This window comes from Syngnathus scovelli, chromosome 2, assembly GCF_024217435.2.
Source record: "Syngnathus scovelli strain Florida chromosome 2, RoL_Ssco_1.2, whole genome shotgun sequence".
Classification (NCBI taxonomy): Eukaryota; Metazoa; Chordata; class Actinopteri; order Syngnathiformes; family Syngnathidae; genus Syngnathus; species Syngnathus scovelli.
In genome coordinates this window covers 21390466-21416559 of record NC_090848.1, presented here as the reverse complement: position 1 = coordinate 21416559, position 26094 = coordinate 21390466, and the positions used below count along the sequence as shown (strand labels likewise).

Sequence of the window (26094 nt, the reverse complement as noted above, 5' to 3'; positions counted from 1 at the left end):
ACAGTGTTAGGTTTTAAAGCTTGTTTCTATGTACATGTGGGCGGGTGACGGTGTGGCTCTGACAGGGAGAGTGGGGGCAGCCTGGTGCTAGAGGAGCCAGTGGGTGGGAATGCCTTCTGTTCCTTTTTACTTCCAGGTCACTTAACATCACAAAGAGGTGGCAAGAGAGATGCACAACTTCTGAATCATCGCATTAATATTTGTTAAATCATCTCATTGGCCGGCATTCCGCTTTTAAAGGACGACTGCAGTCGGCTGTGACCACTCCTACAACGGAGCAGCACTCCCTTTCACAGTTCTACTTATCTTCAGGCTTTCTTTAGAAGATGCTTCTTTCTGGGACATCAGCCATCCAAACCAATATGATGCAGTATGCAGTGTATGGTCCTAGCTCTTGCGGGCTGGCCTACAACCCCTTCAACCTCAGCAGGAAATACTGGCATCACTCATCTATTTTCTAAAAGCAATGACTGCATATGATGTGGTGCATGTGCGACCAAGTTCTTTGGTGGACCAAGCAGAGGCCTGTTCTGAGTGCAATCTGTTTTGTTCAACCTCTAAAAGGTCTTGGCTCTCATGCTGCAGCTCACTTTCAGGGTGTTGGCAATCTTGCGATCGTATAGCTTCAGCCATTATGTAAGGCAATTGTTTCTTTTTTTTCAGGTTCTCTGAGTTTTTTTAGCATCTCTATCAGTTTGGATGAAGCAAATCCCAATTCCATTCACGCTTCTAATTTCTGTTGTATTTTGTTGGCCTACTTGGAGCAAACACAGCAAATATATGTAGATTGTGTTGATTTTTGTTGCAGTCCAATTACAGATGTTGTTTGAAATGAAACCTTGAGGGAGCACGGCACAGCTTTTATTGACTGGATCACGTAAGCTCTTGGGAAATAGCCCCCGTCCCTCTTCCAAAATCCCCTCTTGCTGCTTCAGAATCAAGAACAGCTTTTTTTCCATGACCTCCCACGATGTGCAGCTGCCAGGTGTAGTTGTGAGTGAATGGGAGGGCAGGTGCATCCTGCAGATACAGAACCTCGTCTGTGTTACAGGCAGCTCTTGTGTCATGCAGGGTCTATTAGTTTTCTCACTGGGTACAATGTGAGCCCCGGGAGAAGAGCACTACTCTGAAACATCGTCCATGGGAGAGTCTTACATAACCACTCGTATAATGTCAATGAAAACTGCTCATTTCAAAGGAAAATGAATAACGTGATGCAGTGAGCTTTCGTGTACCGGTCCAGTGTGGTCACAAAGGAACACCTGAAAACCAAATTGGCGTAAAAATTACCGTAGTGGCAACTGTCAGGATTATGTGTTGAGACTTTTAATTGTTGCATTATTTTCATCACAAAAGTGCAATAGTTTAGTGATTGTAGTTTGCATCGTACTGAGAGCTGTTTCTAATGCCAGAAAATGTCAGAAAAGATCTCATGATGCTGTCCAGTTCCACAGCTCTGCAAATTGTATTACATGATGCTGAGCTTCTTTGTTGATTAGATAGTATAGTGCATTTGTTTTATATGTGCTGTATGCATGTGTGTATAGGTAGATGGCTTCCCCTTCCATGAATGATTTTTCCCCAATCCCATTGCAGCCTGCCGGTTCACTCCCACCGCCACCGCCACGGAGCGTTTTGCCTCGCGCACGCGCCTCTGTGGGGTACGGGAGCGCGCAGCCAGCCAGCAGTCTCAGCGCCGTTGAGTGACTGAAGTGAGGAGCGAGCGAACAGACGAGGATGAAGCATTTTTTACTCGCTTTTCGCATAACTCGGGCACCTTCCGTGCCTCACCATCGGCCTTGTGTGGAAGACGACGCTGATCGGGTGATCGATACTCGTCGATAATCTTCTACCAGACGGTCTTCTCCGTCGTTTAGGAAGACAAAGAGGAGTCCGGCGGAGGTAATTTGTGTCGTCTCCAGGGCTCCCCCATCATTTTTACAGGGGCTCGACCCCTTTTGCCCACTTTGGACTGTTGGACAGACGCCGGGCAGGAAGCCACTTCTTGTGAGGAAATGAACAGCTCTTGTGGAGAGTGAGCGGTTGCACGGAAGCATTGAGCGTGTTGTCAAAGGTGATAATCAGCTCCACACTATATGACAGTTTAATGATAAAATGCTTTTTTTCCTAGGTGACCATGGTGATTATTAATTACCACAACAATTGTTGTAACAGTTGCAAATAGGTTCGAGTCCAAACAGGTGGTGTCCTGCATGAAATGCGAAGACACGTGAACGCAGCATTCCTGCATACAAAGCTAATCTGACCTATTTGGCTGATTGAATTAAAATCGATTTTTGTCGGATGCGAGATGAAAAATGACCCATTTGAGAGGTGAAATAACACACTGACAGCATACCATCCGTTAGTGTACCGTGCTGGGTCCAAGACGACAATCGCACGTTTGATAGTTGTGGGAAAACACTCCATCTGAAACAAATAAGCCAGATAAGTGACCTTTCGTCACAGGGCTGTTCTCTTGGAAGGCAATGTGCTCCCACATACAAATGTATTAATTTCTTATGTTGTTACAATCAAGGTTTAAAATGTTTCTATTTGAAGTGTGAGAGGTTTCTTTTCAACACTCAGCATGCAAGCACACCGCCATAAGTTTTGTGTCTGAATAGGGACACGTTCGTGACAACCATAAAGAATAACTATATGTAGTCTGGCTAACCTGAGAGGGAATTTTAAACGTGACTCTGCTGTTTTACTACAGCATTGTTAGCCATGACAAAAATAGTTGATATACAATGATGCTTCGTCAAAGTACTAATTTAGTGTGTTTTTTGTATTTGTTTTTTTCTGGAGAGCCCTGACCAGTGTCACCGTGCGTATTCTTTATTTACTGAACAAAATGAACATTTGAAAAATATATACATTTGACACTGGCCTAATGATTCGTATGATTATGGTCAAATTCAATGCACCCCCCACCCCTCCTGTCAACACACTTGACATCCCTTTTACTTTACCGTCACACTGCGCATGAAATCACTCAGTTCCGGAGCGGGTGGAATGATTTGGGTGGAAGAATTAGATAATGAATGGTAACTCAGTGGTGCTAATGTGAATCAACTTTTCCAACCCTTCAGGGGATGGTTTACAAACTTATGGTGCTACTGTAGACTTTTGGAGCCTCTGAGACTCACTCCAGAACAGATGTTTCCCCAAATTCAGACTGGAAATAAATCTTGCCCAATTGTATTTGAGCGCTTGTGGAGCATTCATGTATGTGTCGGTTGTCACAACCGTATTTAGGTAGTTTTGTTAGCAAACCCCAGTTTCTACAGTGCACCTTTTGGCTTTGACACGCAATATGGCAGCGGATCTTCGCCCAGCCTAGCTGCCAAGTCATGGGCGGAAAAATCCATTATGGGGATGGTTATTTGCAACTAAGCAGTGGCTCTTGCTCTTGCACCAAACCTGGCAAGCAGCTCATCAGCCTGTCTGCAGTCTGCACGAATGAACACATTATTGCCTCCTCCTCATTTGCAGGAGGGTTTTAAGATCCAAAACGTCTACTGCTCTGCATTGGATGTTCTTGTTGACTGTTATTTTATCACGATGAAAATGTAAAGCAAAAGTGTCGACGCGTCGGCAACTATAGCATGGGACATTCATGTCAGTGCAGAGGCCATTAATGCACTCCAGATAGAGCGGATGCCATGTGGCCGCGCAGGCTAGAGATCATGTGACGCAGGCGCCTCCGCCACCAAGCTCGGTGTTTCACGGGGCACGTGTGACATTTTGCGTCTTTTGTGTTCATGCTGTGCTTTCCTTCACTTGAACACAGAACATGTAGACATCAATTCACATGGAGTTTTCTTGCATGAAAGAGTTTGTTTTCATTGCCGTTTGTTAAAAGTGTAAATATATCTTAACTCATTCACTGGAATCCAACCATTTAGTACCACCAACGAATATACAGTATTTGTCCAGTACTTGAGTTCAACAGGGATGCGTGGCAGAGCGTCAAGACTAGGTTGTCTGTGAAATTCAGATTTATGAACCATTACAACGACTAACAGATCCCTACTTGGCTTTCGGGTTGGGATCTGCACAGCTTGCGAGTACAAGATAAAACGAGCGAATCGCAGCTTGTCATGCCGATTGTGCGAGAAACAGCAACGCGCTGCAAGTCTGTCAACTTTAGGCACCGTACACTTGAACAGAGTATGTTCATGCATGGTACAAAGGGAACACGTGTCATGGAATTTGCTAGAAAGTCTGTGTCACGAATGTGAGAAAAGATGACACAGTTCATGGAGTAAAAATGCTACACTCGTTCTTTGCAGTGTTTTGGTCATGCTCAATGCTCTATATAATGATTATTTTCCCCCCCATCAAGCCCCTTTTCAGTCTTTGTAATTTTGTTGTTTGAGACGCCATCACACACAAAAAAGTGTCAAAGTCATTCTTCAGCTTGACATCAATCCAAACGAGTGTTTTTCTTGGACATCCGCAGGGAGTCTACTACGCCTTCCTAGGATTGTCTTGCATATAGTTTTGAAGGGTTCTTCTGGAACACTCTGCAGGTCCGTCCTCGCGGTCATCTAGACCACTTCTTCAAAATGATTCCCCTCGATGAGTCCCTTGAGCTTAGAAAACGGGGGGGGGAAATATCACGGGTCAGTTGAGTCAGGAGATTGCTCCAGCACAGCAACCAGGAACTGTCAGACGATTAGGGCATTGCAAGTGATGGATGTTGTTACGGTAGTATGAGTTGTCTTGCTACATCTCTCACCTCTTCCCATGCACTGAAAGAAGCAAACCGTAAATGTCTCAGCAGATGTGCTGCTTTATCATCTGACCCACATTGCTTTGAAAAATCTTTTGTGACATGAGGCTTTGGTTGTCAGCAAACAATTTCAATGATGGACACCCATTATGTTTGAGTTTGAAATTTCTCAACACGTTCCTTATTTCCTCAGTTAATATTTCTGACATCTGCAGGTGTACATCTATGAATATGTACAGTCTGATGCTGAATCAGGTTCAGATTTTCCAGCCCAGTTGGAGATCTGTGCTCAACTGCGTGCTATTCTTGTTTCCTAGCCTGTGATGGTGGCAATGATGATAATAAGGCACAGTACATGTTTTTCTAAATAACAGACTTGGAGAGATTCTAATGGTGAGAATGGCCAGTTCGTGTTGGGGGGCTCCTGCCATATGGCTAAAAGTGATCCTGCCTCACTCTTAGCTTGAGGTAGCTTTACATAAACAGGAAGAGAGCCTCGGGTTACGTGATGGAAAATTCAGCGACTTCCTCTAAGAAGCTGGTGACCGTAACAAAGTGTTTACAACTCTCCCAGAGGGATAGCGACCACCATATTGTATTCTGGCATGCGTTTACAATACACCACTATTAGGAGAATGTCATCTTGCACCTTTGTCTTGTCTTCACATAAAAAGCCATAAAAGAACTTGGAAAATAGGAGCTATTCAAACAAATAAAGGATGGAAGCTGCACATAAGCAGATTCTTCACACTGATTGCCTTTAAACTAGTCTCATAGCCCAAGTCAATAAAAGACAAAATGATCTCGCTATAACACTCTGGAGGACTTTATGTTCATTGCAGAGAGTAGAAACAAGCACAGGCATTTAGATTCAAAGGGAAGCATACCTTTGTGTACAATATCGCTGATATTTCCTCTCGATCATTTAATCAGGACGCATGTTTCATTTAATGATACGTTCATCAGTAATTTGAATAAAATGTTGGTAGTATGGGAACATCTACTGCGTCCTATCTGATGAATTAGTTGAAGATTTTTGCTCGTAGGACCTAAATTTTGTATAGTGAGCAAAGTGGGACAAAAGATTAGGTCATGTTTAAGCTTTCAGGTATGAGTGCCTCAATTTCATATTCAAAAACGTGTCCACCTCTGATACAAGGTATATGTCATATTTTTACTTTTGAACTAACACCTAGGTGAAGTGTTGAATAATGAGAACGGCATCTCTGTCATTGCCATGGTGAATACCTGCCGTAGTTGTCCAACATATTAGTAGAGCAGCCAGGGCGCCACTCATGTTGCATTAGCGTTAGCATCAATGCCAGCATTTCTGTCCGCTTGTGTTTAGGGCTTGCTCAAAGTTGATGCAACATTACTTATTCACAACACGAGATTGTCACACGCTGACTAACGTTTGTTGGTGTTTAGGAAGTACATTTACTCGCTTGCCGAATTAGGCTATTATATGGACCAAGGAAAAGGAATACAGCAAACCAAATGTGTTTTGCCTTTCCTCAAGAGTGGAAAGACATGATGGCCTTTACTCCAAATGACAAGATGACATCATGGAGAAATACACACTATAAATGACAGTCCGTTGCCCATGGGACTGAAGCAAGCGTCTCCAGCTGCTAAAGAAGGATAATAATAATTAATGTTGTGATTTTCCGAACTACATTATGTACTAAGTAGGTCACTTGTGTACATGACAAAAAAGCAAACCTTGGTGCTGGTTGAAACTGTGTTACTTTGTTTCAGCCTCAAAGGGGTGATGCAGTTAATAAAAATCCTAATGGTGCTTAATTCCGCGGTACTGTTGTAATCTCGAGGCGTGCGGAGATCAAGCAATGGATGTCTCTCAACTTCCTTCGTCTTAACCCAGATAAAACTGAGATGTTGATAATTGGTCCTACTCGTTATCAACACTTATTTAAGGAAACCACTATAACTATAGATAACCGTACTATCACTCAGAGTGATACGGTAACTAATCTCGGGGTAATATTTGACCAAACGCTCTCCTTTCAAAAACACATTAAGAATATAACCAGGATTGCGTTTTTTCACCTTCGTAATATTGCTAAGATTCGTCCTATCCTCTCGACCGGGGATGCGGAAACTATTATACATGCGTTCGTCACGTCGTGCCTGGACTACTGTAATGTATTATTCTCTGGTCTTCCTAAGTCCAGTATCAAAAGTCTACAGTTAGTACAAAATGCCGCTGCGAGGCTGCTCTCACGGTCAACAAAATTTGATTACATTACCCCAATATTAGCCAATTTACATTGGCTCCCGGTCCATTTAAGATGTGACTTCAAGGTTCTTCTACTAACCTATAAATCACTGCATGGCTTAGCGCCTTCATATCTCGTCGACCTAGTCGTTCCTTATGTTCCGTCTCGTAACCTTCGTTCGCAAAACGCTAGTCTTTTAGTTACACCGAGGGCCAAGAAAATGTCTGCAGGGTCTAGAGCATTGTCTATTCGGTCTCCAGAGCTTTGGAATGCCCTACCAATGGATATTAGAACTACTACCTCAGTAGAAACATTTAAGACACGTTTAAAGACACATTTCTATGAGATGGCCTTTAACTAAATTGTAGTGGCCGATTTGGCCGGAGTTTGTTTTGTTGTCTCTGCCCACCCCCTCCCTGGCTGGGGAGGGGGTTAGGTGGCTCAAAAGCTGATAGCGGCTAGCTGGATTCTCGGGGACCAATTCAAGATGAAGAAACTGCAGCTCAACCTCCTTGAAGACACTGCCAGGACAATCGAGGGCACCTCCGACATCCATTTTTTCATTGATTTTCATATTATGTATTACTTGTGCCCTCTCTGCATCCATTACAACCTGGTGATCCTGAAAGGGGGATCCTTCCATCTGTGGTCCCTTCTCAAGGTTTCTCATTTTCCCCTGGCAGGTTTTTTTTTTAGTTTTACCTTGCCCATTTGGGAGCTTAAGATCAGGGGATGCTTTGAGAATAATTGTCAATTTTGGCTATGTGAAGCCCTTTGAGACTGTTTTTGATTTAGGGCTATACAAATAAACTTGACTTGACTTGACTTGACTTGATTTAATTACACGTGAGCCTGATCAGGGCCACCTTGAATGGAATTTTGTGGAAGGTTAAGTCAGGAAATCTTGAAGTACCATTTTGTGCAAACTGTAGGGAGCAACATTTGCACAAATCTTGCCCCTTGCCCTTGTTAATGTTTTTGCGGAGACAGTTGGCTAACGAGCAGGTCCTGCACATGATTGGTTATGCATGAAGAAATCGCTGCTGGACTCTGATAATAAGCTAATGAGCAGCAGACTGATTGTGTGGTGACCTCCGAGGGCCGACCTAATCCCTTCTCCTGTGAAGGAGAGCTCCTCTGTGTCTGTGTGTGTGGCTGACACTATGCACCACATGAAAACTTGTTATCCCGCCCTACTTCTTAGGCACTGAAGTATCATTGTAATATACTCTTAAATCGTTGCTAATTATTCTCGATACGGGCACAAGATGACCACTGGATATTTAGCTTCTGACAGCTGGCAACACTGCAATGTTATTCCATGTCTAGTAAATCAATAAAACACATCGAAACGGTGTCAAAACCAACCAGACGAACTGAAATGACAAAAAGAAGAATATGTCGTTACTTCTCTATTCGTTGGCGTCTGAAGAATTCTCGTATCGCCAAATCATCTCCGTTTTGTTCATCCGATCAAATTGCATCATTACAAAGAGTGAGCCATTTTTAACACTTTAGATTGGTCAATAATTTCTAAAAGTAACACCCACATGTCTGGACTGACCAATAAAATGGAATTTTGAAAAAATACCAAATTCACCAAAATGTGACTTTGAGGTTTTAGCCCGACACCAGCTTTATACAAAAGCAGGGATTTCAGATCTGCGGTCTCTATTTCATGTTCTTTTCGTCTCTATTTTTTTCAGGCATAATTGTCATTTCTTAGCAAACTGTAGCCATCAGAGCTAATTGAAGAAATGCACTTGTTCTGCTACCACATCTCAAACAAAGCGCCCCATATGTCATGTTGACAAGTGGGTTGCCTCAGCGTATTTCATCAGGTCTAAACATAAATTATTTAAAGTGACTTTTCTCTGAAGTGATTCTTTGCAAAGACGGTCTGTTCTAAGTCACTCCATGTGGCTCTGTTATCATTCAGCTTCTTGAAGTTGGAGAGAGAAAATGTTTGAAAAAGAGGCTATCAGTCAAGACTTTAAAGTTCTTCTTCTAGCTCCACTGCTGTTAGCAAGTCATTGCATGCACTTACTGAGGACTTGAAGTCGAGATGCCATCAAGTCAAACAGTTCATCTTGTGGAATGGTAAAGGCTGATGTTGTTAGTGCTTCTGGGCTGTATGGTGATATGGTGATTGTAAGTGTCAGCCATGTCACAGTCGTAGTAGTGATCCCCAATGATGCTGACAAAAAATTGTAGCTTCTTTAACCTGGAGAATTTTTCGATACTTTTGCTGTAACTGCTCGTGTGCTGCTCATACAACAGAAATTCTGCACCTGGTTCAAGCTGTGGGAGAGCAGCTCAGAGCCTCACAACCAGCTGGGGAGCCCTGGATCAAAGCTGGGATTTTTGTTTTTTATATCCCCTGCCTGGTTTGATGTTTTGAATGCTTTGTGATAGTTTTGTAACATTGATGTGTGTGTTTGCTTTGATCGTCTCCATAGGGAATATTGATAGTCTTTTTTTTGATCATCGTTTGTTAGAACTTTCGGTTTTGTGTGTACTTTGAGTCCCAGTAGTGTTCTACTTAAAATTCTTGAAAAGAAAGAAAGGTTTTTATGAGAAGAGTTAATTGAGTAGGGCTTTTGTTATCAGGCTGCACATTTGTTTCATTTGCTAAAAGGCAGTTTGAAGTAACTACGACATCACTTCAACTTGTAGGCTTTGCAAACTTCTCTTAAAGACTTCCAATTTGGAGCCACAGTAGGTTGAGCTGTGATTGTATTTATTATTGGCCAAATAAAAGAGGGTCTCTTTTTTGTGAACTGTCACTGCAATGTGAAGGAGCAAATTGTAATTGATTATTTGTACAATTGCGCTTAATTGGTTTTTGTACATGACCATTTATTTTCTCACTTTTGTGAACATCCATCCATCCAGCCTTCTATTTTGTTCATTACCTTTCCCATACAAGGTCAAAGGAAGCTGAGGCCTTACCCAGCTGACATTGGGTAGAAGGTAGACACCTTGGACCGGTCGCCAGTTGAGGCAGACAACCATTGTTACACTCGCAGTCACTAAACCCATGCTACCTGCTTGCACGGAAGTCTGGCAAATGAACAACTACTGTACACCATCAATGATTCTCTTCTGCAAACACTGTTTGTGGCACTGATGATGCTGCTGATGAGGTCATTTCAGTGTCCCCTCTCAGGGGTACTGCCCCGTAGCCCGCAGCACATGAGTGTTTGGACAAGGCAAAAGACGGAGAATGAATGTGACAACATGCCCTGGCTGTGTGGCAAGCATTTTTCACCCCACAGTGGGAGGGACAGCATTCTATATCGTCTGGTGTTGGGGAGTAAATAGGGTTGTAAAAGTAGACTTTTACCAGCAGTGATATTTACAGTACGTGCATATTTTTTGTAGCTTGTTGTGACATTTTATTATGTTTGACTATGCTCCACCCACATCCATAGCTCACAGTTATTTTCATTAATGCTTTCATATCTGTTATTAAGATGTGCAAAAAAAAAAAAGGAGTTAAAATGAAAATGTGGCCAGTTTGCACAAGGAAAGATTTGTTTTTTGTACCCCAGGTATTTTTTGCCTGCTAGAACAAAGACGCACTTTCACTAACTATGCTGTTATTCCTACAATCACTGTATTTGTTGATGTACCTCTATGCCATTCACGTGTCTTCAACAAAATGTAACAAAGGAGGGAACAAACTGTTTAATCTGTGTCAGCACAAACATTAGCATAAAGCAAACCCTCAATTGGATCCAACTTCTTAGGTTGGTCCAATTTTTAACCCAAAATTTTACGAGTGTATTGATGCCTGTTTAACATAAGCCAGTCTCATCCCAGTTATGAGGTTGTGTATACTTCATCCACATGATGGTCACTGGCTGTCACTTGCTTTTCTATGTTTGGCACACAAAGCGCTTCTCTCTGTTTACTTATTCATCTACTGATGACACACCATCAGGAGAAACAGCAGGTTCAGTGTCATGCTCGAGGACACGTTGGTCACATGGTCACAGTGGCTGGGGATCAAACCGCCAACCTCTTGGTTGGGAGATGACCACTCTACCACTGGTCCACGTCACTCTCAGTTTATTACTATATCTCTGAAAGATATTTTTTACAGGTTATAGGTCACCTTAATAGTGTGAAAGGTTTTCACAAAACCCTGGCATTTAAACAGAGTGTGTGGACTTTTTATGTCCTCTGCTGCAGTGGCATCTTAGTTGCTTGCATCTCTTTTCAAATCACTGTTCTGTCTGAAGTGCGACTAGTGAATGACTTTCTGTATGAACTGTAATCAAGCGTGATGATTCACATAATTAGTTGATGTGGAGGAAGGATTATGTCTGATGAAGGATTATTTTCAATTGGATTTACTAATGGCATTTGATTACATCAGCACACCACCACCTCTGTTTCTGATTACCAGGCAACCCCCCGGATCTGCCACCCTCTGGATCTGCCACCCTCTTCCACTCGTGGTCCCACTGCCGTGTCCTCGCCCCGCTGTGGCCTTCCCATGTAGGATGCCTGCCTCGTCCGACGCCCTGCGCCCCCTCCTGCCCGTCACCACCTCCTCCTCCTCCTTGCGTGCGCCCGGTTTTGCCAATAGTTCATTGCGGCCCCCGAGGCTGTGCCCCGCCCCTCTCCAACATGGCGGATGACATCATCAACGCCAACACGTTGGCTTGGCTGGTCTGCTCGGGCGTGTCCATCCTAGCCAACACGTGGAGCATCCTCAGCGTCAGCGCAAAGCAAAAGAAGTGGAAGCCACTCGAGTTCCTCATCTGCACGCTGGCTGGGACGCACATCCTCAACATGGCCATCCCTATCACAATGTACTGTGTCATAACGCTGCGCCGTCAGCACTCCAACTATGAATGGAACGAGGGCTTGTGTAAGGTGTTTGTGTCCACCTTCTACACCCTCACGCTGGTCACCTGCTTCTCCGTCACATCGCTTTCTTATCACCGCATGTGGATGGTACGCTGGCCTGTCAACTACAGGTGAGACCCTAGCTTTTTTGATATTCTACTTTAAACAAATAAAACAAAAAAATCAAGATACGTCCCAAATTCCGCACACCGCGGGAACTACTTTTCACATTTAAAAAAAACAAAAGCTAGTTTCCTATCAACTGCCCATTTTTTCCACAAAATAAATTAAAAAAGCCACTTGTGTGAATCAAGTTTTACAGCCAGCCTCGGAATTTAATGAATCATACATCTTTGATACTTGTGCACTCATTATCAGGTTGTGCATCATGGGTGGGTCAAAAATATGGACAGGAAAGTTCTCGTAGACTGGAAGTGTGCAACCTCAGGCATGCGAAAAAAAAAGTTGAATGTTGGAATATAGTCCTTAACGAGTAATCTCACATGGGTACACAGTGTGTATCAGGTGACACTTGTCTCCAGCCAATGCTTCTGTTTGAGCTCACACCACGAAAGAATATTTCACAAGGAGCATCTGCCAGCTCTGGCTTTCAGCTACATTTGGCTCCAAACAAGAAATTATATTAACAAAGTGACACTGAATATGGAAAATTCCTGTTAGCAGACAACATGATCTAGCAGTAACACAGTTTGGCCTTGCAAGACTCTCGAGACATCTGCTATTCACACATAGCTGCTTGCTTTGCAATAAGATTTTGACACTATTTTTATCTCGGATGCATGATGGCCATTTTTAGGCAGTAGGAATCTAATTTGTTTACATTAGGCTAAATGTATAACTATTTGTTACACAACATATTTTCTTTAGATGGGTTATCAAAAGATACCTATTATGTGTTTTAGCAATGATAGTTGCGTCACAGTAAAATACTTTTTGCTCTTATATAATTATTATGGCATTGCTGCAGCTCGCCTTGAGGCACTCCTCAAAGGTCTTTGGTTTTCTGCAGACCATCTGCTAAATGATGACGATTTACATTCTCATTTTGTGGTCAACAAGAGCACACATTACCCAAGCCGACAAACACAGCATCCATAAACTGAAAATAAGCGTTTTGCAGAATGACAAATTTGTCACGTGGTGAGTGAGATGTTTAGAAATTAGTGCAGTGATACGTGGTGATGATCAAGACATCTCATCGTTACTCCAATGCTGAGAAACAAAGAATGTGTGTGCTTCCAAGACATAATATGCATAAGGCGCCGTTAACTTGAGTCCTTTTTGTGTGTCAAATTTCAAAAACATTAATTTGAACTTTTACAATGTGTTCATTTCTGTGAGTGTACTTTGCAATGGTGTGAATTGGACAACTGTGCCATCAAAAATGTTGGTTACCTTGTTCAGTCAAAGGAGGAACAGCTCACTTGATGGAATGGGGCTGTTCCATATCACTGTGAACTACAAAAATAAACATTGTTTAATTATTAAATTATGAATTGCTTACTGTTCAAACCTGGACATTTAAGTCAACATAATGTTGGATACAATTCTTACATTTGAGTTTGGAAATGTAGTTAATCTCGTGGCCAGCTGGTAAATTGTAAGTTTTATGCTTTTGTTACATTCCACCTTTCATTTCCTTTCTAATTGTCATTGTACTCACCAGTTCATTTCAATTTTCAGTTACTTTATGACAACAGCAAAAACGCCATGTACATAAATGCTGTTCGTTTTTCATTCCAATGGTTCCATTTTGCCCTGCTGAGCTAGCATGGCTGCCTTGTTTCTGACATTAACACACACTGAAGGCCTGAATAATGAATTTCAACCTTGTAGTTGGGCTGCTGCTCTCTCACAGCATCCACTGCCCTTTGCGAAGCTCATTCACGCAATAGATTCAAGCTGCTTAGTGATGCAATCTCACTGCTACATGAACTGGAGGCATATTGAGGAAAGGCTAGTGTTATTGCTCAAAGGGACAAGAAGACCTCCTTGTCTTTGTACAAAGCAGCAGAGGCCCTTCATTTTGCAATCATGTATAAAAAACAAAACAACCTTTCAAATGGATTAGGACATGGTAACATGATAATAAAAGATTTGATTTGATTGTGGCACACTATATATATATATATATATATATATATATATATATATATATATATATATATATATATATATATATATATATATATATATATATATATATATATATATATATATATATAACAAAATAAAATAAAATGTTGTCACCGTTAAAAATGCATTTAATTTGACCAAGTCTGTAAGCATTTAAATGTCAGTCCACCCAGAGCGCGTATATTACATAAAAGTACAAACATTTTTCTTGCCCTCCTGGCAGTTAAAATCAGAGGATGATGTTAATGTTTGTCAGTTGTGGGCATGTGAAGCCCTTTGTGACTTTTCTTTGATTAAGTTCTATATACAGTAAATGAATTTGACCTAACTTAGACTTTGTCCTATTCCAAATCGTGTGTTTGTGTTTCCAGGCTAAGCAACACCAAGAAGCAGGCGGTGCACACAGTGATGGGGATCTGGATGGTCTCTTTCATCCTGTCCACTCTTCCAGCAGTGGGCTGGCACGACACCATCGACCGCTTCTATACATCTGACTGTCGATTTATTGTGACAGAGATTGGCCTGGGGTTTGGGGTTTGCTTCCTGCTCTTGATTGGAGGTAGCGTGACTATGGGTGTGATCTGCATCGGCATTGCTCTCTTCCAGACCTTCTCCATTCAGGCAGGCCACAAAGCGGACAAGAACAAGTTTAACGTCCCCACCATTGTGGTGGAGGACGCCCAGGGCAAGCGCAGATCCTCCATTGACGGGTCAGAACCTCTTAAGACTTCGCTGCAGATCACTTACCTGATCAGCGGTATTGTCTTCATCTATGACTTTCTCACCGGCTTCCCAATACTGGTGAGCTCACCGCATTTGCTTATAAAACTTATTTTTGATCTTCAGCAAAACATTGTGTGATGTACATAGGTGCTTTGTGATGCAACTTTTAATTAGTTTTGCGACCATGTTAGGATTGAAAGCACCTAGTGGGTATCCAGAATCATCATTCCCCATTGAAATGACATGGAATCAATTTAATCCATTCCAGCTCCTACAAATCATAAATTCCTTTTCATTTTTTTATGAGGAAAAATGCACTCAACATGTTTGTAATTTTTAAAAACCCACACACCAATCACATTTGTTCTTCATTGTTCTTCAATTTATTACAGCAAATATCCTTTTTCTGTCTAACCAATCAAACTGACTGCAGAATGATGATCAAATGATATGATGTTGAAATTGCCCTTTTCCATTTCACCATCTCGTCATTGCTCATTGTTTGCAGTTTGCTTGGAAAGACATTAAACAGGACGAACCGATGGTGCTGTGTCGCCATGCCACGCTGCTTTATTATTTACATAAACCTAAATGCTCATCTGAAAGTAGGCCAGACTCAGTGCTTATGGATGATGTGTATTTTTCCATGAAGTCATATCGTGTGTGAGTGTGTGGGCCCGTTAAAGGGAGAAAAGGTTGGTTGGGAAGGCAGGGATGGCTGTAGTATCAAGTCACTCTCCACAACTTCAACAAGAGTCCTTGAAGCTCCTTGTCAACGAATGAAGGCGCAAGCTCTTCTTTCAACCTGTACCCATTTGGCTTGTAAATTCCAGCCTCGGGCCCTCATTCATTTTTTAGAACCCAAATCATCGTGTTTCCGAGAGCATGGAGCTAGCTTAAGACTGCTTACATGTAATACTAAAAGCCAGACCTGTAAGCCTGTATTCAGCAAATGTTCTGCGACTCCAGAATATTCTACCGTTTAATGATGATCAAACATTGGTAAAAGATGCATTAAAATATGCAAGAAGCTGCTTGAAAATATAATCTGTATTGCTATTAGTTTGTATACAGCTGCAATAATGAATCAATCATAATGATTTAAAAAATCAATATTCAAAAGTTTTTATTGATATTTGAATTTTGTAAAAAATATGATATGTCAGAACACCGGCAAGTTCATTTTTGCAAGTTGAATTGAATCACTTTTTGCTGTTTTGTTCATGTGCTGTGTGTGCAGTCCTCTTGCTTGGTTTGAGAAAGGTAATGCAGTACTGCACAGTCTGTTTATACAGTGTGTACTAAATAGAGGGGGGTCATAGTGATGGAAGATTATATTTAGTGACACAAAGAACAAAATCTCTCGTCACCAAATGTAATGAGCCATTTAAATGCATAGGAAGAACAAACACATGAATAAATGTTCTCAGATGCTCATTTACATTTGTGTGATGATTCACGCACTCGGCAATAGATTTGTGGTGGGAGCAAAATTGGATTTCATGTTTGGTAGAGCCATAAAGATTCAAAAGAAAACAGCATTTTTTTAATAGCACACCCTCAGACAAGTATATATATTTTTTGCCAGTGTGCTCAAACACTAAATTTTGAAATAAAATGTTGGCTTCACCCTGAGTCAAATAAATTATACCAATACACATCTGATCCTGCTGAAAAGCATCATAAATAATCAAAGAAAAGTAATATATAAATAGATATAAAGTCTGCTTCACAGTCCAAACTCTCAAAGCACCCTGGTCATAAGCACTCATAATAATAAACTTGGGGATGCTAGTAATTGTTTGTGATTTATGTGCACATTGATTTTATGAAACATGATTTCAAATTCCACGAGGCAGTTCATGTTTATGCGTCTATCCACTTCCTATTTCACTTCTCCTCATTGTGGTCGTGGGTGAGCTGGCCCCTATCCCAGCTGGGCTCCAGCAAGACAAAAAACACCATTTGTGCTCTCGTTCACGCCTATTCGAGTACTTACTAGTTTCTTGAATGTGGTTGGAAGTTGGCAGACCCTGAGAAAACATATGCTAGCATGGGGGTAACATAAAAACTCAACAAAGGAAGGCTGGATCCTGGATTTGAAATTTCTGAATTGCGAGGCAGTGTGTTAGCCAATTTAAACAAAAAAACACTGTCACCTCGCAGTCCATGATTTTTTTAAGTGATACAATGCTGTGTTAGGTCAAAAATGGAAATGAAACTTTGTTTATTTTTAATGAAAACAAACAAACAAATAACATCATGTGGTCTGACTGACTTTGAACCTGAACTAATTTTTTTTTTCTTTTAATTTCTTTTTGGATTGTGATAAGTGGCTTTTTAGTGTTAATGATTATATACTAATATACTGAATATAGAAAATCTATTTTTAATGCCCTCCAACAGTCATATGGTAAACTTGTGTGTTTTTTGTTTTATGGTCTCCACAGGTAGTGAGCTTTGCCAGTCTGAAGTTCGACCGCTCTTACAACTGGATGGTTGTGTGTGTGCTTTGGTGCTCCATTGTGCAGTCCATCTTGCTGCCCATGTTCCTTTGGGCTTGTGACCGGTATCGGGCCGACATCCGCATGGTGTGGGACAAGTGCGTGGCCATCATGTCCAATGACGAGGTGGACGAGGGTAAGTTCCCCCCACATTCACGTGTCCTCTCTTTTTCCCCCCAACCTAACTTCCCAGCATCCTTTGTCACTCCCTTCTCTTGACCTAAAGACATCAATGTGGTGGATGATTTCTGTTTCTAAAGGCCCCCTGAACCTTGGACCACGCCCAATGTGTCACTTGTAGATCTTTTTGTTCTTCTTTTTTTACATGGCCATGGAGAAGATTATGCAAAACCTTTTCACTATTTTTGTCAGCCAATGTTTTGTTTCTATTTTGCTTATGTTTTATTGCTTGGTCCATTCTTTTTCCTCCCCTTTCCTTGGTGTCCTTACGGGTTGGTGAGGATAGGGGTTAGAGCACCACCTTTGTGGATGGAGATTGATAAAAAACAGATGTAATAATTTACATGTAGTCATTTAAATTCAATTTGGATTAAAACGTACATTTAACTGTGAGCTCTCATGCTGTTAGCTATTGTAGTTTTTTGCATACAGCGGAGTTTGATGAGTAGTATTGTAGAAAAGGAAGTGAGAAGCAAGCTCATGTTGGATGTTTAGCTTGTATTAACACACAGCCATCGCACTTTCTGTACATAGAACCAAAAGCAAGACCGTAGTGACGGTTGTTCCGATAAATTCAAAGACCTCTAAAGATAAACTCTATCTGACTTGACGAGGCCAAGAGGAACATCAGTTTATGAAAAGCCAATCAAGCTAATGGTACTGTTTTGCTGCTTATACATCCTTAATATTTAACGAGAATTGGAATACCAAAATATATTTTGGGGATTTATTCCCATGAAGTCAAATGTTATCACGTGACCTCCAATATTAAGGGTCTATTTATCAAGCATCTGTGGTCACTACTATGTCCTACTTAAATTTGCTTCTCCATGTACATGAGCACCATGTGAAAAAAAGTGACTGATTGGTACTCAAAGGCCAAATTTACCTCGCAGCTTTATTCACTCCGTTGCTTTTAAAACGAGTTATTTTGGCTCATAACAACGGGACGATAAAATAAAATGGTTGCCATTTATTTAGACCAGAAAACTAGGAAGCAGAAAATCACTTTGATACCATCATTATGGTCATATTACCCTCAAGTACAGCGTTGCCCCATGTTTTGGAGATTATTCAAATTATATTTGATATTCCGACTGACACATAGCAGAATCAGGCTGAGAGTATAGGGCCATATTATAATCATAAAAAAGAAAACAGTTGTTGGACATGATCATGTGGACTAACAACATATGCATATTAATATTTTGTCTTATGGTTTAAGAGGATCTGCATCCCACACAACTCTCCCTCCCCCTTGCCCTTATTACGCCTTTCACCTTTTAAACATGTTGAGCCCCCTGGTGTCAGTCATCAGAAGTGCATGTTGTCCGGTTAGAGGTCATCTAACAACAGCAACACGGGGTAGCCAATATTTTGTGTGATAATTAACACCTCCAGTTCTCTGCTTTCTTTTTCCAGAGGGCTTGCCATGTATAACTCATCACAGTTGTATGTATAAGGCTTTTCCCTTTTTTTTTTTTTTTTTTTTTTTTTTTTTTAACTAAGCTGCTGACTTGCATGCCCACCTGCCTGTGCAAAAAAAAAATGCTATCGTCCATCCCTTTAGCACAGTTTTCCCTCAAATGCAGCATTTTACAGCCAAGCTCAACACATCCTAAATTAACTCCAATGTTCTAATTGGGGTATTTTTCTCTGGTTTGTGTTGATTCCTGCATTCAAAAAAGTGAAAGAGCAAGTTGTTCTGAGCTAAAGTCAGTCCCGCAGGACAAAGTTAAAACAAAAGGCAAACCAAATCAGAAAGCAATTGAACTTTTCACTATTTTCTATTCGTCTGTCTGTCTGTCTGTCTTGTGAATCCGTTGCTATCTAACCCTGACGCTCGTGCTTTTCTGCACTTTGTAGAAAACAGCCAAGATGGAGGAATTCATGTCGACTTAATATATGACAGACCATATGACTATAGCTCAGCGCCTGAAATTGTGACCGTAGACCGTAATGCCAAGTATGAGTTCTCAACCTTAGAAAGGGGGGTCCCGCAAGGGTATCCAATGAGGGAACAGCAGGAAGATAAAATGCAGTATTTGCAGGTATATTCTTTTATTGATTTTCTTCATTTCTTTTTACTTGATCACAATACCTATTTTGAATGACACTTCATTGCTAATGTGCATGACCAAATGGCATTGCGGGCCTTTAACAGACATTGTGATGCTATCAGATATATACCATGTGATTTGTGTGCGTGCGTGCGTGTGCTTTTTACCTGATTCCGAAATCTATCCCGGATGCCCAATGTTTAGTAAATAAGACCATTGGCACTCCCAGATTGAAAGGTGTTTGAACAGTGATTTATGCCTTTATGCACTGCCACAACTGATTTGAAACAAAATTAACAAGATGAGCTTAAGCATAAACCTTTAGCTTTCATTTGAAATATTTCATCAAATGATGACATTTACCATTCAGGATGTAGTGTACTCCCACTCATTCAAAAGGAAGCAGATACCATTTTTTTTGAGTTAGGGTTAATCCTGAGCTGGCAGCTACTGATAGATCAATGCATTCTAATGCAAAACAATAGCTTTTTCAAAAATTAACTGGTCAACAATACAAGAACAGCTCAAAGAGCACCACATTAAAGGGTCGAACCGACTCGTGGACAAGTCAACTTTAGTCCTTCACATAAATGTATAACAGTAGCAAAAGCGAGTCTTCATCTATGTATGTTTGCATGGCTGAAAATGCAAAAATAAACTGGTTGGTGAAGCCCTTAGGGCTTAGCTTTACTAACTTTCTCTATCCCGATCACTGCTTGTCTTATAGCGCAATTGAAATAATAATAATAATGATATGAATGCATCAGATTTATATGACGCTTTCTTTGGGCACACAATTACAACTACAATTAGCCTAACGGCAAGTTGTATTTTTTAATCATTTATTTTCATTGTTTTTATGCCGGTCAGATGTGTGGCATCTGTCAAGCTAGACGAGCATTCCACTTCATCTGACTTCACATCCAAGTATTGAAAAGTATGTGTAATTCGGATGTCCAACTACTTATAAGCCCCAGAAAATTTATATATGTCTGTCCTTCATGAAAGCTAAATGCTGAATACATTTTGGTTGTTTTATTTCGAATCAATTGTGGTGGTCTATTATAAACAAACAAACAAACAATCCATGCTTCTTTTCAGATGGAATACAGCCTTCTAGGGCAACTCAACAACTACTGATCATCTTTTTTTTTTAATTCCATAATAAATTATTTAGACAAACTTGTAATGCTGGTCTTGGATATACAATACATTAGAGTTGCTCTGAGGAGATATGTTGGGCAAACTTGAACTGATGAAATTCACTTGCTGAGCCTGGCCTGGAAGACTGTTGATGATGTAACTAGAGAGAAAAGTTATGCATCTATTTTTTTTCTTTCCCATTTTTACAATTGCATCTCAAAACTGTGCCATCTTTGTCAATTTAACTTGACAGGGGCTTTAGTTCCGGTCTGCAGTCCCAGCAATGTACTTTTACTAGGGTCACTTGATTATTAGATAGCAAAAGAAATTGAACTTGAGGACATCTTCATTGAATGAAACAGAGATGCATACAGTAGCCATCATTTCAGCCATACTTCTCCCATTGTTTGTGTCTCAAGGCTCCCATTTAAACATAAGATGATAAATGCACGAGTAGCACCACCGTGCTTAAGTAGCACATTCAGATAATCTGCTATTTGCCTTCAGTTTAACCTTGATTGTATAATAAAGCCTCTGTGGGTTTTTTTTTTTTTTTAAGTGTTATTTTGTGCGTACCCCCCCTCACGTGTCCTGCATTTCACATCACGCTTGTGCTGCCCTCTGCTGTGGAATCCCTCACAGTGCTACTGTATCGTCTGCTGTCTCACCTTTTCTCTGAATTTCACGAAAAAGCCACGACAAGGGTGAAGGCTGACGTGAACCTTGTGACTATGACGTCAGCTTGACAAACTCCCTCCTTCTCTCGCATAAGTTATCAGGGCAAAATCAAATGTGAGTACATTATGTTAGATGATACACAATTGCTATACAGTTTATAAATCCTGATCCACCGCGATGTGATGAAAAGGTGTACAAACTAATCAGATCCATTGCGAGAGGCTCTATGAACAGTTCTTGGTAACGTTGCTTGGTATCAGAGAAGCATTAATTTACTGTTGAAAAGAAGTATAATGTAATTAGATTAGAAATATAATGTAATTAGATTAGATTAGATGTTTTTATATTTCAGTTTTAATATCAATGCTAAGTATGGGCTGAATGTGTAGAGTCATAATGTATTAGATCTCTATTAGTATGTCCCAACATTTATGCCTATTAAGCCAAGACACATAATATTTTACAAAAAAATGCACCAGCACAGCACCAGACAAAAAAAGTCGCAACAAATATAGGCTTATGTGTACAAAGCTGATATTGTGTTGAATGAATGCCAACAGGTGGTTTGCACACTCTGTTATCTCGTGGACGCACATTAAAACTTCACCGTATGTTGCTGGCACTTGTAAGAACGTCACCCAATTATCTTACTGTTGTGCAGTCCATAAATGAAGGATATGTTTTAAATGCATTTATTCAATATCCTTGATTTCCAGCTCAAGTTTATACTAGAAGGCCAAAATTGGCACTTGTGGTAAAAAAAAATAATACCACTAATCAATACAAGGCGCACTTTGCTTATGTGTCCTTTAGGTATTCTTTTAATGCACTGCAATGTGTTATGAGTGACAACAAAAAGTACCTTCAGACAAATTTTATTTGTTTTTGTTGCTGTTGTTGTTAATACCCCCCCCCCCTTTTAAACTTTTGTATTTGAGCCTCTGATGAGGCGATCGTACATTTATTTATTGGGGTTCAGAGTCAAAACGGAAGGAAACCATAACTGGGATGTGGGCCGCAACAAAAATGAGGTTGACACCCCTGCTCTAAGGTCTTTGTGAAAGAAATACGTGACTATTGCGTCTTGACCGCAGGCAGTCTGTAGCCACACATAAAGCACTTTTTTTTCTCCTTGTTTTGCGTCCAGGTGCCCCCTACAAGAAGATACTCCCACGACGAAACCGACATGTGGACCAACGACCGGATACACCCCTCCTACCTTCATCGCTGGGGCTCCAGCGAGGACATGATAGTGAGTGGCCGCTACAGCTCCACCTTGCCGCGCCGCGAGAGGCGCAGGAACAGCCTGGTCTCCTACCACGAGGAGAGCCACCATCATCATCAGCAGCAGCAGCACCTTCATCGCAAGCGGCGGCGCTCTGAGGACACGTACTCTCTCAAGCACCTGCCGCGCGTGGCGTGCGGTGTCTACGGCTACCGCGACGACAATCCGCGCTGCTTCAGCCGCGACGAGGTCATCAACTTTATCGACGAGACGCCGCTGCCGAGCCCTAGAAACAGCCCGCGGCGCGCGTCCTGCACCGTTGCCCTCATCCCCGACGTGTACGAGCGCCACGCCGTCATCCTGCCTCACTTTGCGCTCACAGACTTCGAACGCGAGCCTCACGCACTCAGGCGTCTTTCGGAACACAAAAGCTCGCCCCATGGGACGAGCTGTCACGGGAGGTCCGGGAAAGGGGACCGGGAGGTAGGCTCGCCTGCGAGGCTCACCCGACGTACTCCCCCACCTGCTTGTAGGTCCAAGGCGCGTGCAGCGGACGACTGGTCCCTTCGCAGGCAGCCGTGCTTAGGGGACAGCAAAGGAGGCACAAACAGTTTTGTAAGAACACCCTCGGCATCCTCTTCGGGATATATCACCTTTCACTCAGATTACGATGGCTCTGCTTCCTGAAACAACATTTCCCTATAAATTGTGACTTGGTCTTTGGTTTCATCGCGGCCACTCCCTTTTTGAAAGTTGTGCAATGACTGTTTAACCCTCCTGTTGGACCTGTTTCATTGGTCCACCAAAAAATGTTCGTGGGTCTATATGACCAGCTGCATGACCTTAACAAAATAATTAAAACACACACACACTTTTGCACACTGACTTCAACTTAAGTGCACAACAACTAAGAAATTGTGACCATGTTTAACTCTTCACCCCACTCAAAATAATGACTCCAACCTTTGGTAAAAGTCTTCTGAAGCGCCACAGCTATCCAACTAGGAAAAAAATCCAGCATTTCTTTTTTGTGCCATGACTTTTTCTGTTGTTTGAATGGCAACAGGTTTAACATATCTCTTACTATCTAGTGGAAGAGCATTTTATTGTTCTGCCTGGAACAATATATTGATGAATTCTAATTGATGGCAAATCAGGAATTAAACCACAGCACAGTGACTCCAAAGTTGATCTCTGTGTACTCATTACACTTTTTTTTTTTTTTAATGTAAACAGGAACACATTTGATGACATTTAACCTCAACAGCTTAAAACTTTTCCAACTGCAACATTGGCTACTTTTTTAATAAAGCAGGACATGGACAAGTACAAAAGTAACTATTTGAATAGAGAGAAGTTGTATGCTGTAAAAACACAAAAATGGCAGATGAGCATGAGACAATTATACACTCCTTGCCCCTCAGCTTATATCGTCTGAGTGGGAACCCAAATCCTCTACCCATCGTATAATGTACCCCCCCCCCCCCCATTTACAATGAATAAAGAGTTCAAAACAATGGCCGCTTATTAACAATATTTGGCTCACTTTCATGGGCCATTAAAAAAAAAAAAAAAATTGAGTGGAGGGCCTTGAGTTTGACAATGGTGGTTCACACAACCAATCTTGAAAAATCATAAATCTAAACATAAACATAAGTCTAAGAGGCAGATGAAGCTTTTTCCCTTTTGAATTGTCCATAGGTTTAATCTTTTATAGAATATAGCAGGAGGGTTAACAATCCATCTGCACATACTGTATCTACTCATGTGTGATTGTGAAACCGGTGGCTCTTCACCTTTCACATTCCAGAAGCTTCATTGAGGACATGTTTTGTTCCAGCACTTACCACATATGTGAATTCTTTCAAGATGACATACATATCTTCTTTATGCTCTTTGATGTTGTTACCTGTAAAATGCTGAAGATATATGGTACATCGAGGAGCTGGACATTCTGGAGATTTTTTTTTCTTGTATTACTGTACTCCAGCTTTTGTTCCCGGATAGATTGTTTCCTGGTCATATGCCTGCACATAATAAATTCTCCAGATTCTGCTAATGATGTCCAACTTGTTCCCAAACTGTACAAAAACATTTTTCAAGTTAAGTAAGAGTGGTGGTCCCAAACTCTGTCAATGATGTTGGATGTGATGCCATCAAAGGTGAGGACCCAAAATTGCTTATTATAAAAGGGAAGCCAACTTTTAAATCAGGTTGGGAATGTTCCGCCATTTACAAGAGGGAATTACGTTTTACACTTGTCTATCGTGCACTAATAATTCATTTCCATGTGAAAGGTTTGAAAAATAAAAAGGTCAAACAGCACAGTCGAAACTATAGCAATGAAATGCCAGTGATGGAAATACCGAAGGTATAGGAAATGACGGTTGGAAAAGAAGTTTTATAACAACATATGCAAAGGTAATGAATATCAAGACTTACATTAAACCTTTATCCAATGGTTGTACGTTTGTCCATCTTCTGTTTCAATGATCAGTTTTCTTGTTTCCTATATTAGTGCACATTTGTCATAGCATTATCAAATCACATTCCTCTTTGGTAAATGTTTGACTTTCTATTGTATTTACAATCTGAATATAGAATGAATGATGTTTATGTTATAAGTTCCTGGACGACGACTTTGTTTGAAAAAGGTTGTGACTGATTAAATTTACATGATGATTCAACAGTCTTTTTTTACTTGCATCCCTTCAACTCCTTTAAGCGCAACGATCAACTGAGTTACCGTAGCGGTTTTAAATCAAAGTTTCAGTAGGATTAAGGGTTCAAATTTCCGACAAGGTTATGAGTTCAAAGTAGAGTTCAAGTCCAGGTTTAGTTAAACGTAGGGGTTTCAAGCAAGGATTAGAATGTAAAAATTGGGTTCCAAGCCTGGGTTTGGGTTTTTCAGGGATATAGTTTCATATTAGAGTTCAAGTCAGGGTTAAGATTGAAAATTAGGCTTTCAAACAAGGTATTGGGTTTAATGAGGTTATGGTTTAAAAATAGGGTATCAAGTCCATGTTAAAGCTTAAAGGATAACTTCGCTAAGGTATTTATTAAGTGAACGTATTTTGTCTGCGGCATTATTATACACCAGCAGAGTGGCGCAGCGGAAGCGTGCTGGGCCCATAACCCAGAGGTCGATGGATCGAAACCATCCTCTGCTAGTCGGATAATAATGAGTTTTACTGCATGTCTTCTGGAGGTGTTAGACATTTTACTCAAACCTAACGGCATTTTTTGCTATATGAAAATAATTTATCACGGACAGAAAAGTAGAATTTAAGCATGAGCGAATAATATATACCGTCTTGTTCGCCTCTCAAGTGCGCTCCACTGGGTCCAGTCTGTTGATAATATCTTATGACCTTCCTCCTCCCTGGGTAAGACACTAGTGTGCGGGTTCGATTCCACCTCCGGCCCAACCCGTGTGGAGTTTGCATGTTCTCCCTGAGCCCGCGTGGGTTTTCTCCGGGCACTCCGGTTTCCTCCCACATCCCAAAAACATGCTTGGTAGGCCAATTGAAGACTCCAAATTGTCCCTAGGTGTGAGTGCGAGTGCAAATGGTTGTTTGTCTCTGTG

At 41.1% G+C, this 26094-nt stretch overlaps 1 protein-coding gene across 1 annotated transcript; it reads left to right on the top strand.

Moving 5' to 3' along the window:
- The first annotated feature begins 1647 nt into the window (after positions 1-1647).
- LOC125988385 (probable G-protein coupled receptor 153) lies at positions 1648-25195 on the top strand. The gene is made up of 6 exons (XM_049753512.2): positions 1648-2074; positions 11393-11969; positions 14367-14796; positions 17169-17358; positions 19269-19453; positions 22431-25195. Exons 2-6 carry the CDS (start codon positions 11617-11619, stop codon positions 23193-23195), a joined length of 1923 nt encoding a protein of 640 aa, XP_049609469.1. The 5' UTR covers positions 1648-2074; positions 11393-11616; the 3' UTR covers positions 23196-25195.
- The last annotated feature ends 899 nt before the right edge of the window (positions 25196-26094 follow it).